This window comes from Lissotriton vulgaris, chromosome 5, assembly GCF_964263255.1.
Source record: "Lissotriton vulgaris chromosome 5, aLisVul1.2, whole genome shotgun sequence".
In the NCBI taxonomy this organism is placed as follows: Eukaryota; Metazoa; Chordata; class Amphibia; order Caudata; family Salamandridae; genus Lissotriton; species Lissotriton vulgaris.
In genome coordinates, this window is record NC_141693.1 from 355,871,273 (window position 1) to 355,890,897 (window position 19,625).

The 19,625-nt window shown below is 48.1% G+C and overlaps 1 protein-coding gene across 2 annotated transcripts in view; it reads right to left on the reverse strand.

Annotated features, from left to right (window-relative positions):
* ECE1 (endothelin converting enzyme 1) overlaps positions 1-19,625 on the reverse strand; it is a 381,652-nt gene that overhangs the window by 5,586 nt on the left and 356,441 nt on the right. For both annotated transcript variants that reach the window (XM_086921670.1, XM_086921669.1), the window contains 3 exons: positions 19,348-19,415; positions 16,432-16,622; positions 13,284-13,379 (listed from right to left, as the gene is read on the reverse strand). In XM_086921670.1, the coding sequence (XP_086777796.1) occupies positions 13,284-13,379; positions 16,432-16,622; positions 19,348-19,415 (355 nt within the window). The remainder of the gene's footprint in view (positions 1-13,283; positions 13,380-16,431; positions 16,623-19,347; positions 19,416-19,625) is intronic.

Here is a 19,625-nt window from a genome sequence, read left to right on the forward strand (position 1 = left end):
ACATGAAGAAAGAACTCATATGGTGCCAGAAGGCGCCCCCAGTGCGAGGAGAAGTACAATGCAAATCACTGATTTAGTGACTTTTGTACAATGCGGAGGTAGGGTCAAAGACCCAACTGAAAACACTTACAATATTCAGGCAAGCCACTTGTCAGTTACATTGCATTATCATTTTATTTGAATTAAACACCTCACCACAGGGAAATTAGCATTGCCTGCAAATATATAATGTATACAACGCTCTCTAAGCGAGAAAACAATCAACATGAAAAACCATGAGCCATGAAAAGAGCATTTTATCCCCATTTATTTTTTTGATAAAAAAAAAAATGGGACGGATGCACGCACGCACATTTTTCAGTCAGAGTACGCAGAGGTTGAAGGCCTGTGTTATGCTGAAAGCAGAGACAGCATTTCCTAAAGGCAACTTTCACCCCTGCTGGCTGAAGTAGGTTCTTCAAAATGATAAATTCAGTCTTACCGGTATTCATGGGTTGATGGAAGTAAATTAGTTAGATGTACCTACACCCTGAATTAGGCTCAATAGCTAGATGTCATGATCTATTATAGAAGATAACTTTGTCTGAATGGAAAATGTTACCTACCCTGTCACCATTTGTTTGTAACATGGGGTGCCATAGATTCACATGCTCTGCACACTCCTGACATCTAGTGTGGAGCCCAGACATTCGCAACTTGTTTTTCTTCGAAGAATTACTAGTTACAAGACCTGATGTGACACTACCATAGCTGCCAAGGTTTCAGTTTGCTTAACTGCGACATTCCTATGTGTGTAGTAGTGTATTTATGTGTGACATTTCAAGCCTTGTGTGACACTGAGTGACACTTTTTATGCGAGTGAAATAAGACTGTTGCATCCATGTCAAGAGATTATTTTTTAGAAATGGCGTCCTTTTCTCATAGTTGGCGCTGAATAATGCATGAATTGAGCCAGTGTCGCTTTACATGAGAATTCGATACATCTTTAATTAGCATGAGTAAGTTAAATGATTTGCTCAGAATCACAATGTTTTGTGGAGGATTGGATTCGAGAGCTCTTCTACCGTTCTAAAGTAGGCCATTCTGGGCGCTAGACCACATCTCATCCCACTTCCTCCTCCTTCTCCCAGTAGAGTTCTCCAATTAATCTCCTCTTTTATTGCAGTTTAGACCGACACAGTTTTTGGTATCTATTTAGAAGCTTTTTTTGGGTCTAAACCTCATATGTTTGATATCATGGGTTGAACAGAGGATGCTTCTGTACAATAATTCGGCCTGGGTGTGGTTGTGTGTTTAGGTCTGGAAATCTCTGTAGTTTGCTTGGCCGGTATAAGAGTCTGATAGTGGAATATTTCTCCTAACATATTGAGGATCCAATATATTCCATTGTACACCAATGCCACCTTGTGGCCTGTGAAACAAGCTTAGCTTTCATGCGTCCCAGCAAAGTGAGAAAAAGGAATTACACGGTTTGATCACACCTCAAAACACTTTTTGCGTGACAATTTCCGGCATTGCGGTAATGTGGGAAAATTATGAAAATGCATTTCGCTAACGCGAGATGCGTGGCACTAGGCAGGGCTGCACTACTCTTGGTCCACAATGCACCAGTACAAGAATGGCACCTCATATTGTTTTCCACACAGCAGGAGAGTGGTGTAAGTAGGGAGCAGTGTTGAAAGTAGATCACACTGGCTTCCATGGAAGAGGATGAGCACATGTGAATCTACAGCACTACAGGAAATGAACAGACTGGTAACGGGTAAGTAACACTTTCTGTTCGTAGCATGTAACTGCCGCAATCTGAGTACGTGCCCTTTGGATCGAGTGTTGGACGTTGTGGTGTTATAGGTAAAGGTGGAAATGGTCAGGGCACAAGTCTTAAACAAGCATTTGCAATGCAACAGGTCTCGCATTTAAAAAGTTTATGCTATTGACATTGTAAATGACAATGCCTTTTATTTATGTTTTAAAAAGCAAATCAAAACCAAAAAGGAAATGTCGTTTAGAATGCAAATAGCTCAAACTCGCCCAATTGCAAGACCTATTGCATTGTAAATGCTTGTTATAAATAAGTTCTGCTTGTAGATAACAGCTTATGGTGGGCATTTTTAAATAATTTACAGAGTGCAAACGCACCCAAAAGTATTTGAGAACTATGTAGGAGCACTGGTCCTACTTTTCTCACCAGACTTTCCCTTAAAAGAGGAAGCGAAGAGGATGAACAAACAGTTTGGAGTGTACATGGTAATTAATATTTCTGCAATAACAAATCTATGGAGCACTGCTCCCAGCTACAAAATAGTTTTTTCTTTAACCCCTTCGCTGCGTCCGCGATTTTACCGCTGTGCGGTAAACAAAAGAACAGGGCGGGGCCGTGACGAACCCCAGTCGTCATCAGCACACGCCCACCATGGGGCGTGACAGCTGGGGTTCGTCACCAGCATGGGAAGGGTTAAAAATGCCGCCTATTTTTTTTCATCACATCAAACTCTCTTTCAAGCAAATGTCCTTAATAGTGCTCTTGAATATCGGACCCAGCTAGAGTGATGCTATAAAAATGTTAATATTCAGTATTGAAGTCTCTATTTAGAACTACATAATTTATTGTTTAATTCACTAAAGTGGGTGAAGACAGATTTTATCCCAAACATGCATGCTTCACTACCTCATTTAGTAACATGCGGGAACTGTGTTAACCAAAACCCCGATTTTAATTTGTGCACACTCCAGGTTAAAATGAATGGTTGGGATTTATTAGTTATAGCGTTTGGTTTGCTGTGGTTTAACACCTTGGCTGCTAGGTGTTTTCCCCTCCTGTGCTGCATATACATGATCCCCATTGTTCATGACGAGCTCAGCTCGTCATCAGCACAGCTCAACTGTGCATCATGACGAGCTGAGCTCGTCATGGGCATCGAAAGGGTTAAGAATCCATCACACACCCCGAAACATGGTACCCGCACATGATGCAGCCCACCACATGTGTATCCTAAAATAGAGCTTTGTTTACAAAAGAATATACATTCGAGGGGCAACACGGCACAGAAGCAACTTTTGGGGTGCCACAAACTTTTTGAAAGGGTAGGTATAGGCTCAGACATCACAGATACACAAATAAGAGGATTCCTATTTTCAGAGCAGGCAGATGACTAAAGCCAAATCCTCCAACGGAACACGTTGTTGTGCAGTTATGTAAATGGAGGCTGCATTATGTAACGTACATCTATTGGCACAAACAAGGGGAGGACCAACCCTGTGCCATGAACTATAGCACAAGTTACTTACCTTCGGTAATGATATATCTGTAAGAAACAGTAGTTAGTATTCGATTTCTTACCTTAGAGTATCCCCAGGCGTCAGACTGGATCTGGAAACTTTTGCGTAGCAGTACCCTTGCGCGTCGGTAGGCGTAGTCTGCGGCTCCGCGTCCGTCGTCGTTGGCAGCGGGATGACGTCGCCGGAGTACTCAGACGCGCGCTGACGTCAGTTCTTATACACAGCTTTTCCACGCCAGAAACGCAGAGCCATGATAAAAACCAACACTGGTGCAACGAAACTAGAGCCCTGAAAGGGGATGACCTTAACCCTAGATATGGGTTCGCAGAACGGGGAGGATGGGTGGGGCGGTAAGGAATCTAATACTAACTACTCTAATACTAACTGCTGTTTCTTACAGATATATGGTTACCGAAGGTAAGGAAGTAACTTGTGCATCTGAAAGAAACAGGTTAGTATTAGATTCCTTACCTTAGAATAGATACCCAGGCAATACCAACCCCGGTGGTGGGTCTGCAAACCAATAATCACACCTAAAAGTCCTGGAGGACGGAACGGCCAAAGAAGCCATCACTCCGGACTTGGCTGTCCAGGCAGTAGTGTCTTGCGAACGTGTGCAGCGAGGCCCACGTAGCTGCCCGACAGATGTCCTGCAAGGGGACTCCCCGGCCCAGGGCAGTAGTAGCCGCCGTGGCCTGTGTGAAATGGGCCCTCAGCCCAATAGGAGGCTCCATTTTAGCCAAGGAATAGCATGCCTTGATGCACAAGACGACCCACCGAGAGATGGTCCATTTGTGCACCGCCCGTCCCTTCTTAGCTCCTGCGTAACCAACAAAGAGTTGGTCATCCACCCGGAACTGGCGTGTGCAATCCAGATAGTAGGAGAACGCACGTTTTGGGTCCAGACGGTGGAGCCGCTCTTCCTCTTTAGAGGGATGTGGAGGCGGATAGAAGGTGGGCAAGGTGATGGACTGCCCGATGTGGAAGGCTTTGACTACCTTGGAGAGGAAAGAGGGTCTTGTCCGCAACACAACCTTGTCCGGATGGACAGAGAGGAAAGGAGGTTTGGAAGAAAGAGCCTGGAGCTCGCTCACTCTCCTGGCAGAGGTGATGGCAACCAGGGAAGCAGTCTTAAGGGTAAGAAGACGGAGAGGACAGTTATGAAGCGGCTAAAAAGGAGCGCACATCAGGTAAAACAGAACCAGGTTCAAGTCCCACTGGGGCATCACGAAAGGAACAGGGGGGAACATATGAGTGATGCCCTTCAAGAACCAATTTACAATCGCAAGTCAAATGGCCTCAACTGTCGCCGCTCAATCTCCAAGCATGGAGGTGGAGACTGGACAGGTTCGGGTGGAGGACCCTCCCCTGCTGCTGCGACAGAAGGTCCTCCTGAAGAGGCAGACGAATCGGGGGGGGGGGGGGGGGGGGGGGGTGATCTACTGACATGCTGAGTAGCTCGGGATACCAGTACCTTCGTGCCCAGTCCGGAGCCACAAGGATGACTTGGGCTGGTCGCGCTTTATCTTCTTCAGCACTCTGGGCAGAAGTGGTATAGGCGGAAAGGCGTACAACTGACTGCAACTTCACTCGCGACGAAAAGCATCTCCGAGCGAGTACCGCCTTGGAAATTCCAACGCGCATAACTGATGACATTGCGCGTTCTTTTCGGTGGCGAATAGATCTAACCAAGGCTCTCCCCACTGCAGAAAGAGGCCTTGCGCTACGTCCGAGTTCAGACGCCATTCATGATCCATCATGCACCGTCGGCTGAGTTCGTCCGTCCTGGCGTTCAGAGAACCTGCCAGGTGTTGAACCGCCAGGGTCACGCCCTGATGTTCCAGCCACTGCCAGAGGCGCAGAGCCTCCTGGCAGAGGGTCCACGACCCCATCACGCCCGGTTTGTTGGAGTGCCACATGGCGGTGGTGTTGTCCGTGAACACCTGCACTACACTACCCCGTACAGAGGGGAGGAATGCCTTCAGTGCAAGACGAATCGCCCACAGCTCCAGAAGGTTGATGTGGAGCCGTGACTCCGCCGGAGACCAGAGGCCTCTGATCTCTGCCTCTCCCATTTGGCCCCCCCAACCGTGGAGGGACGCGTCCATCACAACTACGTGCCCTGGCTAAGTAGGGAGAGGATCTGCCGCTGACCCAATCGCGGTCCGTGAGCCACCACTGCAACTGGTGTGATGCACCAGAAGGATGCAGGAGGCCATCAGCCCCGGAAGCCGCAGCTTCAACCTGACCGAGACCCGGGATAAAGGCTGAAAGATCGGAATTAGAGCCTGAATATCCCGAGCCTGAATATCCCGAACCCGCTGTTCGGGAGGATAAACCCGAAACTGCGTTGAGTCGAGAACCGCTCCGATGAAGAGGAGCTTCTGAGAGGGACACAGGTGCGACTTTGGCACATTGATGGAAAACCCCAGCTGGTGCAGGAGGTCGGCCGTAGTCTGGAGGTGGCTGACGACTGTCTGGGGCGAGCCCGCCTTCAACAACAAGTCGTCGAGGTAGGAGAAGACCGAAACCCCTAACCTGCGCAGATGAGCTGCGACCACCGCCATCACCTTCGTGAACACCCGTGGGGCGCTGGTAAGGCTGAAGGGGAGCACGGTAAACTGAAAGTGCTCGTGGCCTACCGTGAACCGCAGGTAGCGCCGGTGGGCCGGCAGAACGGGGATGTGGAAATAAGCGTCCTGCAAGTCCAACGCTACCATCCAGTCTCCCGGGTCCAGGGCAGCTAAGACCTGAGCCAATGTCAGCATCTTGAACTTCTCCTTCCGGAGGAAGCCGTTGACGTTCCGCAGGTCCAAGATAGGGCGTAGGCCCCTTTGCCCCTCTTGGGTACCAGAAAGTAGTGGGAGTAACAACCACACCCTACTTCTGGCCCAGGAACGAGCTCTATGGCCCCCTTGGCCAAGAGGGCAGTTAAATTCCTCTGGTAGAAGTTTCAAGTGATCCCCCAACACGCGGTGGTACTGCGGTGGCATGGCTAGAGGGGTTGCCTCGAAGGGGAGGGAGTAGCCCCTTCGGACGATTTGCAGCACCCACCTGTCCGATGGGACAGTGCGCCAGTGGAGGTGGTGATGGCGAACCCTGCCCCCCACTGGCTTCACATGGGCCTGAAAGCTCAGACTAGGAGGGTTTTGAGGCGGATGCTGAAGGGGTAGCTGTGGACTGGCCTCGCCGTTGTCCCCGACCGCCGCCACGGTTTCCAAGTCCGCCACTGCGTTGGATGTTAGTCTGCAGCCTGTGGCTGGCAGGACGTGTGGGGGCGCCCCTCCCTTGGCCACGAAAGGAGCGAAAGGCAGCAGATTGCTGTCGCGGGGCCGAGAGGCCCAAGGACTTAGCCGTAGCCCTGGAGTCCTTAAAGCGCTCAAGCGCATGGTCTGCCTTGTCGCCAAAGAGGTGACGGCCATCAAACGGCATGTCCATAAGGGTGTTTTGAACATCAGCCGAAAAGTTGGCGGACCTCAACCAGGCGTGGCGACGAATCGCCACCGTCGTTGCCATCGCTCTGCCCAGTGAGTCCGTGGTATCCAGCCCACACCGGATGGAATACCGTGCCACATCTCGACCCTCCGCAAGGGCTTGGGCGAGTTTGGTCTGGGCCTCCTCCGGACATTGTGGCAGCACGTCCGCGACAGTGTCCCACAGAGTGCGTGTAACGGCCCAAGAGGCACGCCGTGTTGACTGACCGCAACCCCAAACTCAGGGAGGAGAATACCTTTTTTCCGTACTGCGCATACCTCTTGGATTCCCGATCGGGGGGAGCAGTCTGGAATGCGGTCTGGGAGTTAGAGGCCTGGATGACCAGGCTCTCGGGGTGGGGTGGGTGGACAGGAAGCAAGGGTCGCCTGGAGCCGGGCGGTGGCGTCTGGCCACGTTCCTATCTACAGGCTGACCTGTAGTGGGCTTGGACCAGGTGCCCAGAAGAACGTCAGACAAGGCCTCATTAAACTGCAGCAGAGGCTCAGCCGAGCTTGCCTGCAGTTTAAGGATCTCAGTGAGGAGGTTAGTCCTCACGGCCGCAACGGGGATCACCAGGCCCAAGGCCTTGGCAGCCCGCGTCAGCATCACACTATAGGCAGCCCCCTCCTCCGTAACCATAGTAGCAGGGGAGACAAAACCAGTGTCTGGCGAGGTGTCCAGACCACTGGCTTCCCCTAGTTCACCTGTCCAGTCCTGATAAGACTGGCACTCCTGTGCCAGAGGGTCCTTAGACCCCTCCTAATTCCTCTCGCTACCCATCTCCTGAAAATCAGGGCCAAAGGATGGGGCTGGGTCATAGAAGTAGAAATCTCCTAGCGGCGTTGAGTACGGCGCCGAGCAGCGCCGGACCCAAATCGAGGTTGGGATCGGGGACGGCGGCGACACCCTGGGGAGCGGCGTCAGCAAGGTCGTAAGGTCGACCGGCGACGACCCGGATCTGGATCCAACGGGGACCTGCGGCGCCGGGACCGAAGTCGCTGGCGGCGTCTGGACCGGAGCACCCAACGGCGTCGGGGCCGAAGCACCCGACCCGCTGGGGCCCCCAGTCGGTCCGCTGGGCCCGAAGGCGCCATGGAACCCGAGGCTCCGATGGAGCCGCGTGGGCGGTGTTGCCCAAACCCCCGCCGCGCGTCTTCCGAGTGTCGGGGGGTGGTGGGTGGGAGTCGGAAGAGCGATGACGCCTGTTCGACTTCTTGTGCGTCTTACAGGAGGACTTCGACCCCTTAGACAGGTGACGACTCCCGGAGCTATGATGACTGACCCAGCGACCTCCTTTCGGTTCAGAAAAGGGGGTGGTGATGGACAGAGTATCTGAATTAAGCAGACCACTCCTACCCAGTCCAAAGATCAGGGCTTGATCCATCACCGTTTTTTTAGCTCACTGCACCATCCCAGCTCAGAACCTGGCCACATGCAAGTTAGTCTGTCCCTGGCCCAGTGCATCATGGGAACAGGGCAGACCAAACTACCAAGCCAATTCTTATACTGGGAAGGAAACAAGCTTCCGGGGACCGGTTTCTGGCATTACAGCCGTCTTCGGCCCGGCTTGCTTGAATCCTGATGGTGCAGTGAGCAAGGGACTCACATCTGAGTATACCCTTCCACGCTTATGGTGGACAAAAACGATTTAGAAAAGGGGGTGGTGATGGACAGAGTGTCTGAATTAAGCAGACCACTCCTACCCAGTCCAAAGATCAGGGCTTGATCCATCACCGTTTTTTAGCTCACTGCACCATCCCAGCTCAGAACCTGGCTACATGCAAATTAGTCTGTCCCTGGCCCAGTGCATCATGGGAACAGGGCAGACCAAACTACCAAGCCAATTCTTATACTGGGAAGGAAACGAGCTTCCCTTGCTCACTGCACCACCAGCTTTCAAGCAAGCCGGGCCGACGACGGCTGAAATGCCAGAAACCGGTCCCCGGAAGCTTGTCTCCTTTCCGGTGAAGAATTGGCTTGGTAGTTTGGTCTGCCCTGTTCCCATGAGGCACTGGGTCAGACTAATTTGCATATAGCCAGGTTCTGAACTGGGGTGATGCAGTGAGCTAAATAACGGTGATGGAATCAGCCCTGATCTCTTGACTGGGTAAGAGTGGTCTGCTTAATTCAGACACTCTGTTCATCACCACCCCCTTTTTTAAATCCTTGCTGTCCGGGACCTCGAGCGGCGCGGGGCCGACAGCTGGAGCTTGAGTCGCTTGCGGGACCGCTCCCTTCTAGCTTTGGACATCAGGGCCCGGCAGTCGGAGCAGGACTTGTCGTCGTGGTCGGGACCCAGACTGTGAAGGCACTGGCGATGGGGGTCAGTAACAGAAACCCGGGCATCCGTACTGGCACCGTCTGAGTCGATAGACTTCGAAAAATGACCAAAAATTATCGAAAAAGTTTAGTCAAAAATTGACTAAGGGTACCACTTTTTCCGGATCGGTGCTTGCTGGCGCGGAAAAAAGAAAAACTGACGTCAGCATGCGAGGGCGGCGTCTAATTACTCCGGCGACGTCATCCGGGCGCCAACGACGCCTAACGCGGAGCCGCAGACGACTCCCAACTGACGCGCAAGGCTACTGCTACGCGAAGGTTTCCAGATCCAGTCTGACGCCTGGGGATATTCTAAGGTGAGGAATCTAATATTAACCTGTTTCTTTCAGATACAAATTACACAGCGGTGCAAACGTTGTTCTAGGAGGCAAGGAGCACTGTGTATACGAGGGACCCCGAATTACACAGATCTAACTCAGCTACTGGCACATACTGCACGAGAAAGCTAGGAAATTGTAAACATTAGAAGATATAGTGTAAGAGTCATGCTACAAGTAAAGTTACTGCAGCTTTATGTACTAGTACGACTCCTGCCTCCCGTATCGCAGCTCGCCAGCCATAAGTGAAGGCAGAGGCGTAGCTATTGATAGCGCAGCAAGTACAGAAGCACCGGGCCGAGAGATTAGATGAGCCCTCTGCACCCATATATATCTGTACTGTACTATTTAAACAGGGGGTATGTGCCCGTTTTTTTTGCTTGCATAAGGGACCATAGCATCCTCGCTCTGCCACTGGATGCAGAAGCGTCCCGCAGGGGCCCACTGCATATGCAGGAGTTGCAGGTGAGGGAGCCCTGGTTAGCGCCACCATTGCCGCAGAGCACACAGATTGATTCCGTGGAGTACCAAGAACTGCGGTACTTTCACCGAAGGAAAAGGCTGTCGAAAATATTCTCCACGTGGAACTACACCCATTAAACACGCCATGTGGTGATGAGGTGGCGTAAGAACGGAAATATATAATGGTGACACTACTGTCCACTTGTAATTTACAAAGTACAGAAACTGCAGCATAACGCGCTATCTAAAACAAAGTAGCACTATTATTGCGCAGTGCACAAGTGCCTTGCATGAATGTTTTGACTTAAATAGCTGCTCTAGAAGGACACTGCCAGTGCTACGACGGGTAATCTGTATTCTTAACTAGAGGCGGTAGGTCCCTTTTTAATGCGTGACACAATCAGGCACTCCTCATTTAACTAACAGTACTAAGCATGGTAGGTATTTTTGGGGACATGGCTAATGAGTGAAACGCAACTATAAACCCCAAAATGCAAAGTGATGCTATTTGCAACGTCGGCTAAGTTCACAGGCGGACACTTGGCACTACGCATGTTGTGATGGACTACATGTAACAACCATGCAGCCATGGTTTATTTTTGCATCTCGCTTTCACTTAAAGTGAAAGTGAGATGCAAAAATAAACATGAGGCGGAGCTTGTCTTTATGGGGCCATGGGTTTGAAACACATGGCCCCATAAAGAGAACAAAACTTTTGCGATGGGAGGAAGTCAGACAAGCCCATTCAAGTGGGGCGTCTGACAAAGAGAAAAGTCCACGTCACAGAAAGCTTTTTCCCAATGGCTGGCCACTGTTTAGCATAAATGGTGACGCCGGCCAGTGGGAAAGAGGGGCGAGGCTTAAAGCCCCATACATGAAAGCCCTAAAACACAAAATCTCGCCAGTGAGACTGCGCATGTGCGCAGCCCACGCAGGCGAGACCTAAAAAGAAGTAAAGAAGGGGGGGGGGGTGAACTAACCTAGTTAATCAGTATGCAATAGACATCACGGCGCGCAACATCACAGGAACTGGCATCACAAGAAGTGATATCAGATCTTAAGCCCTCACATATATGTTTAGCAGGTGTATCATGAGCACATTTCGAGTATACTTGTAAACCCTTCTGATTTCGGCAGAAGATTCACACTTATGTACGCTACCAATAAAATAATGTTACCTTTTGCCAAAACTAAGCTTTCTATAGCCATAGTGCTTTAAAAGAAATAGTGATATTTAAATTACTACAACGCCCCCTCAAGGGCAATAAGCGTATATAAATGCAATTTATTTTGTGCAAATACTGGGAAAGATCAACACATCTGAAGTTCTAACAGTGCATGCAAATCTCCTAAACAGAGCCTAAACAAAGTGAAAATTTGCCTCCACTAAGTATGTGTGAGGTGCTAAGGAAGCCTTTGCTTCCCCTCTGCTTCATTTGCATCAGGTGTGAGGCTCCTGACTGCTGCCAGCCAGGAAACTCCAACACAAGGAAGCTTGATGACACCCGAGACTCAGTCTTTGTTATGGCAGAGTATCCCAGCATATGTTTGAAATAAGAGAGCCACGTCCCAGCCTGCACGTTGTTGTGATCAGCAGACAACAACGTGCAGGCGCTGCTGAATGTGTCCCAGTGTTTGGAAGTTACACCGGGACGTATTAAGCATTTTTTTTAGCGGGGCCCAACTTCTTGGCAGGGTGGACGGCATCCACCCTGTGAAAGAAGTGGGGGAACGCCGTCCACCCGTGTGGAGACATTCCCCCCCCCCCCGCCACCCCCTACGGCTACTCGTGCCCTAGAAATGGTAGTGGGGGAAGGGGGACTGGTGGCTTAGTCACTGACCGTTTTAGAAGGGGGTGGCCTCAAGGTGTCGTTGCCTGGATAAGCCATGGAGTTGGAGGTTTGGTAGTTTTTCTGTTTTGCATAGAGGACTCGGGACAGCTTCTTGAAGATGGATCTATTTGTGGAGTCTCAAGGGACAGCTTCCACACTAGTTCAATGCCAGAGGCGGTTCGGCTTTAGGCATCAATTTTGGCTCAAGGTGTACCTTTTCAGGGCCTGGAGGTCAAAGCTGTATCAAACTTGAACATGGTTCGGAGCCGGCAAATGGGGATTTTGTTGGCTTTGGACCAGTCTCATGAGGCAGGGAGGAGGCAATGGGGTGGAGAGGATCCGGGTTGGGGGGTTAGGAGGGCCGCAAGGGGGTTCAGTCAGGGGAGCCGAAGACAAGTTTTTGCTGGTTTTGGTTTTACTTAGGGCTCGAAGTCTAACTTCCACAGCAGGGCGACTCTGCCTCTGTCTGAGCATTTTTGCGGCTTGAGACAGACCTTGAGGTGGCACCTGAGACACTGAAGAGGCACTGGGCGATAATCTGGTCATTGGGCCCAGGGCTGGCAACTGTAGCACTGCAAGCTCCTACAACTCATCCTCTGCCTCAAAAGCGCCTGAGAAGATGGCCCCCAGACTCCCTCCTCCCTACGCTGCTGGAATGACAAAGACCCAGGCCTCTTCCTCCTCGGTAGTGGCATATTGGGCGTTTCCAATGAAGCTTGTCACTGCATCTTGTGGTAGGCCCTTTGCCTTTCACTCCAGTACCCAAGAGTCTCTTCTTGCTGCAGAAGGCATGACAGGGTCACAGAAGGTCTCCGTATGATCTTGTTCTAGTGAGACCCAAATTACAGACATCAGGCTGGTCCCTCCAGCTATGTTTAGTGTTTCACCTAGGGCAGAATTGGAGTTGGTTATGTTCCATACCATAGACTAAAGTGCATTCTCCAAAGGACAACGAGAAGACTCAAGATTCATTAAGTCCTAGAGGCAGGTGGTGCTGTGTGTCGAGGACTAAGTTGGTGACCCTTGGGTTCAAAACCCCAGCATTGAAAGGGGAATCTCTTGTCGGTGCAGTAATGTTATCATCACAGGGCTCAAAGGACTAGTTGTACATAGAAAACGGTTAGGGAATTTTGCTCCTGGAACAATATGTTCCACAACATCTGAACCCCACAACATCTGAACCCAATGGCAGAAGAAAATCAGAATTGGAGCCCATGGGCTGGTGGTGCAGCATTGCAGACCAAAGGTGGAGTCACAACAGGTTTTGTAACTAACTTCTTCAAAGAACAACAAGTTGCAAACATCTGGGCAAAAATCTAGATGACAGGAGTATGCAGCGCACGTGAATAGGCAGCTGCACATGCTATGAACATGTTGATTCTCAACCGGAGCACAGATTTGTAGTGCTGTCTTTCAAGGTGCCCTTTCTAAATTTCAAATTATGAAATGGGTGAAGCTTTAGTAATGTAAAATATGCACAACACTAACTACACCTACATAAAGCACACTGCATCCGCAAAGGCATAACCACCCTACAATCCTCCAAAAAGCACAAAGATGAGGGCACATGGAGCTTTACCTGGGCGAACCCCACATAAAAAAGCTGGTTGTTGGAAAGCTCCAGGCTGGGTAACACCATTTCATCACCGTTCTTTGCGACCCAATTTTTGTAGGCCTGTGAGGGAAGACAAAAAATATGTCAAGCTCTAGTGGTCGGAACACAGAACAATTATTCTCTGCATGAACAATAGTGGTAAGGTAAAAGCAGACAAATTAATGCCCAGGTCTGTTATCCAACTCCAACACAATTCCAGCAGATGCCCCATTGACAGCCAACCTCACCTGAAAATAGGAATCAACGTAGTCTTAGAAGAGTGAGTTATAAGTGGAAACAGAACTAAATGTTTTTTGCCATATCTTTTTTTCAGAGACAATCAGATTGTGACACTTGAAGAGCCTCTAAATTCACAATTGGTGTATTATTCGGTCATTCAGTAGTTTGTTGCAGAAACTATGTATAAAGGTAGAAGTTGTTTCTATGTGGGTGTTGACCACAGGAAGTCAAAAAGACCTTCCTATGATGTTAAATGTAAGCCTAAAATATCCCATCATGTAGTGGTCATCTTCAGATTCCCTTTTCTGATCTTTCTTTTTTTGCATTAACTCTCCTTCATCACTAGGGTGGCTGGAGGTGAACATGTGAATCTTCAAGGTATAAGCAGTAAAGTATTATTCCAGGTAAGTAACCTATTTTGCAGCAAAGAAGCTCTAGATGCATATGCTAAGCATTGATTTTAAAGCTGTATCACTCTTAATAGGTGGAGGGACGTGAAATGTGAGTTGATACAAATAATTGCTGAAGTATATTTAATCCCACCTTGATTGTACATCTATACAATAGTGTTGAGTAAAGTGTGCACTAAAGTCACATGGCTGCAGTCTTGTGAGGAAAGGTTTCCATTAAACAGATGCCACTTTCCTCCTAGTGGAATGGACTCTTGGCTTGCCTTGCCTTGTAAAACATTCCCGGACAAAAAAGATCATACCTGAATAGTTTATACAAACCATAAGACATGCAGACCTAATTGATACATGCCAATCACTATGCCTGGTTTAATAGCATTTATGAATAAACCACAATTGTTTTATAGGTGAATCAGAGAGGTGTATCTGTCTGTAAATTGGATGCGCTACCATAGCTCATCAATTAATGTCAGCCTGCATTGTTATGCATGCATTCTTATCCTAGTATGTGCATTCATGGTCCTGTTCTAGCTATTGGTCTGGTTAATCAATTACATTTCTTCTCCCCTTGTTATGACCCACTCCTTATCAATTAAATGCCGATTTAGGAAGTATTCTTTTTTGCAAGAGAGCTGTAAACCTTAAGCTTGAGATGCGGCATTCGCCCTTCGGTGTGGAGAACCTTTCCTTCAGCTTGGATGTTGTGGTCGCGCTATGATTCCGCGTGAGGTGGAGGATTATCTTTCTTGTTGCCAGTCCTCGAATAACGATCATCGCTCGGGTCAAAATAGAGTATTAAGGCTTGTCTGCACTAGTATCTTTGGATTGTGCTCTAGTACGCTCCCTTTTTACTTCTGTCCTCCTTCAACTGGCAGCAACTGTTTGTTTTTCAGCTTTGAGGCCTCCTTCTTATCCACATTGCGATGAGCTTGCCAGCTCAGAGTGGTTTTCCCTGTGGGGCATTGTTTGCCTTTGCTTCTTTAACGTCACCGCCAGAGATGCCAAATGTTTCCCAAATACACATTCTCTGAATTCTTGTGGTTGAAATCTCCCTAAGAGTAATCCAATTTCCTCCAGTGTTATTAAAGGTCAATTCGGCGTCTTTCTAGGTTCTCCTCATTGTTACGTCAATGGCCTTCTAACAGTTTGAAACACTGCCCATCCTGGTCAATGAACCACGGCAAGCTTTAGTACCCAGTATCCTCGAACTGAAGTGACCTGATGGACTGCCCCGGATCTGGTCAATGTTGTGGTCAAAAACTTCCTCCATCGCAGGGCTTACTTTGTACTTCCGATCCTACCAGTGGAAAAAAGACTAAGGGGCTACAGTGTATCCCTCACTGAGGTTAAAGGAGGCCGGATCAGAGTGGTTGCTACATAGCCAAGATAATGTTGACCCCTCTCTTCGCAGTTTTCTTTATTTCAGTCTGCTGAACTGCAACCCTTTTTCAAGTTCAGATGTCCCAGCAAGTTGGAGTTTTTGTCTTTCCATCCTTTAGCGCACTTCAGGTTTAATTCGCTGTAGTGTGGTTTAAGCCAATTTAGTCTTGTATAATGTAATTGTGGCAGAGCACACATGTGATCCCAAAAAGGCAACACGGAAACAAGAAATCAAGGTAAACCATTTTATATTTAACTTGCCACATTTGTGGTTAAAGTCATATCAACCCATCGGATCACTGCATTGGTTTACCTTGAGGTGGGGCGATGACCTGACGAAGGCCATTTCTTCAGTGGCAGTTCTGCATCAGACAAGTGAGCAATTGTCTAAAGCTCACAAAACCTCTATGGTGAGAATAGAACTCAGGCAGAAAGTGTTTCACCTATTTGTATTTTTTGTAAGGCTGTCAGGGCAACATCTAATGTTGGTGCAACAACACTTACACCCCCAAGGGTTTCAACACATTTTATCCCTACATCCAAGAGGAGCCATCACCTGTAAATCTGGTAACAAAATCTCAGAGGAATGTGCTCTACAACGTGCGAGCTTCATGCAGGAAAGAGGTGGTGAAATAACAAAATGGAAATTTACTCGTAGTAGTTTTCCAACTAAAATAATACTCTGGATTCACACGCTGTGCATTATCCCGCAATCTAGGACTGGAGTGGTCTCTTTTAGTCACTTCACTCTTTATGTTGCTGTCGAGTCAACCATTTGGTGCCATGTCCCTCCACATGTGACCCAACACATACACCTGAAAACTCCTGGTCATGATTGCAATCTTTAGAATCTTTTCTCCCCTTGCGCTGCCCTATTGTAGGTTTGGCGTCCTCTCCTCCTATACATATTTAAAGCGCTCATTTGCAAATTAACCTCATTCTGGGGATGTGGGCTCCGACACCCCAATGATGGCTTTCTAATTAAAATAACTGATGGAATGCACTTTTAAGTTAATTTAGTAAAATTACACATATGCTTGATAATCTACAATTCTTTATTTGTGCTTCTTGACTCCACAGCTCTGCCAGTCACCAGTTCTTACCCTGTATGCTGCCTTAAGTCCTCCGTTGTCAGCGATGTTCTCCCCTAGGGTGTGCTTGCCATTCACTGCCTCGCCATTAACTTTGTAGTTGCTGTACTGCTTGGTCATGCACTCAGTTTGCTTCTTGAATGCCTCCACTGAGGAATTCTTCCACCAGGGACGGAGGTTCCCATCTTTATCATACTCCCGACCTGCAGCAGAACACCCACGACAGAGAAACATTTCAAAGTCAAGTTTCATGGTATAGGTCAAGATGTCCAAAAAGTCAGAAAACCACAAACCAGAACAGCCATAACAGCAAACAATGTGGATGCATAATCCCATTATCTAATAAAAATAGTAAGAGACAGAAAAACAGACTAGATAACCAATTTAGGATCCATAGTGCCCTCCTAGTGCCAAATGATCCTGTAAATTGACTGAAACCCCCCTCTCCCCGACCAGTCTAACTCCCAGAACTTTATTGCTTTCAAGTCAACCTCTGTCCAGAGACACCCACTCCCGAAGGGACTATCAGCATACCTGATTATGACTTGTTAGGTGGAATTGACATCACTTTTTGTTGCCCTACCTATACCTCCTTAACAAATTGTATTACAAATGCCCATCCATGGTTCACTGAATAAGATCATTCCTTGAAATGGCTTTAAAGTGAGAGGAACCCTCGGATACACCAATAGGTTGGAAATGAGGGTAGGTTGAGATTTCGCCCCTTTGTGTACACACGTGCCTCTGCCTTGTTCTAGGGTCCAAGGAGCCGTAATACATAAAATACATGGTAATAAGAACTCCAAAATAGGTGACGCTGGCCAAACTAGTCTTTAAATTATCACTAATACCGAGAGGCTCAATGCACAGACTCATTGTTACTATATTGAATGTATGCATGAATTACACAAGGATTTTTTTGTGCTCCAGTGAAAATAGTATTTGTTCAACTGAAGAACTTTTGTTTTAGATAATTCTGCACCACCATTACGCAGCGCCCTAATGCGGTGGTCTAACCTCACCATATGGAAATGCCAAACTAGAATATGTGATAACTAACACCCCACAGCCATTCGGCATCATTGGTGCAATAAAATATCACTCACAGAGAACACTTATGAATGACCATAAAGGCCTCTTGCTCTCACAAAGTAAATATCCATACTGGGGCTGCACACCAGGACTGGGTATATCCACAAACCACTCATATTCAAGGGATTTCACTCACCAGTCCTTGTGAGCAGACTAATAAGTGCATGATGCAAAAAATGTCAAGCCAATGGGTGCAGAGACTGCCTCTCCCAAAGGGTCTGCCAGGAACCGGGCAAGGGACGCAAACCCCTAACTGAGTCCTCATCATTTTCTGGAGAGCTAGGATCTAGATTCTAGCGGAGTGCTAAATCCAATGAGGTACCCCAACCAATGTGACAGAGAATGTGTATACCCCCACCAAACCAATAGTGACCAGCTTTGTTTGGTAGGCCTGCAGTACCATGTGCAGGGCCGGACTGAAAACAGAAACCGGCCCTGGCAAACTGCTCAGCTGGCCCCCCCCCTTGGGTCAGGGGGGTGCAGGTGAGCAGTTTACAACGGCCAGTTTCAGTCGATTGTTACTGGGGGCCCGACATTGCCGACCACCGGTAACAAAACCGGCCCCCACCCTAGCGGCCTACCGGGGAAACGCCCGGTGCCCGCTATGGCCAGTCCGGCCCTGACCATGTGTCACCCACATACTCTTTCCATAGGAGTCAAACAAGCTCAGTCTCTCGTCAGTTCATCTCCGTCACCAGTCTTGACGGGGCATACAGAGACCTGGACTAGTGGGACACGGGGCAATGTGCCAAACCGTGCCTCGTAGCAACACAGTTATAGCCTGCCCAACACTTGTAATCACAGAAGTTCTGGCTAGACTCCTAGAGGAACCCTTCCAGTATAGAAACTTCCAGAAGACTTCATTCTCCAGCTACCCAATCTTCATTGGAAGTTAGGGCTGGAGTCACAGAGCTGCACGTTGTGCTTTCCTGGACCTTACATCCTACAAAATTTAAAAATAAAACCTCAGAATAGTCTCACTTCAAACCTGCATACCCACTCTTCAGCATGCATTCACCAATTCGGTCTTGTGCAATTACTTCCAAACCCACACGTGTTGCAGAAATACCCTTTCTTCCTCAGGCGCGCTAGTTCACAGCAAACAAAGGAAATGGCATCCTTAGATATAGTGTACTCCAGGGAAGAGGCCCCTGCCAAGTAAATGCTAAAGTGAAGCTGTTTAGGACATTGAAACTGTGAGAGCTTTGATTTAAGTCCATCACTTTTAAAATTGAGGATACTTTTCTAATTTGATTGAAACTGAAGACCTAATTATGACAGAGATTGAATGGAATGATTGCCTATCAAAACAATGTAAAATGTTTGAAAATATGTGGAAAAAAACATTGAAGCAGGAAGTGAGTAGCAAATGTGCATAAATTCAGGGATAATGACTGCAGCCAAGGACCATCTGGCCCACCTAACATGCCTATTTATAAGCTAACACCTTAAATGGCTCAATCTGTGTTTTTAATTTGTGGGTAGGATACATCAATGTGATAATTCACATAAGAACATACATTGTGCACTTTTCCAAGGCCTGCACAAACAAAGACACTAAGGTACTGTCCTGCTCTGTGATTCTTCAATTCTCCAGTGTCGTATGTTAACCACTGCTCACTGATAAAGCTGGTGACTGATAGGAAAAATGACGCTGCATTGTTTTCTTGCATATGTATTGGAGGATATTTAAGCTCTACAGTCCTAAATGTCAGCGATGCCGCTTCGAGACAATACCAAACATCACAATTCCCAGAAACATTCTATTGTAGGATACCCTTGTGACCCTCTATACTTTTCTCCACCTCGTCTTATCACACCTACCACTTTACATACCTTGATCATCAAATGCATGTGTCAGCTCGTGGCCCATGACGACTCCAATTCCACCAAAGTTCAAAGCCCTGTAGAAAGGGAGACAAAATTAGGTCACTAGGGAGGATCTTAGTGTTGTGTCTTGTGTGTGGCATACCTGCAGACATGGCCATTCAGGTGGTGCTGGTGTTGTGGAAGATGCTGTTGGTTTGTCCGCGTATTATTTTTTATGAAGGACAGCGTTTTAGTTTACCGAAGAGCCTCTGAAGATAGCCTTCAGCACCAATTGAAACTTAACT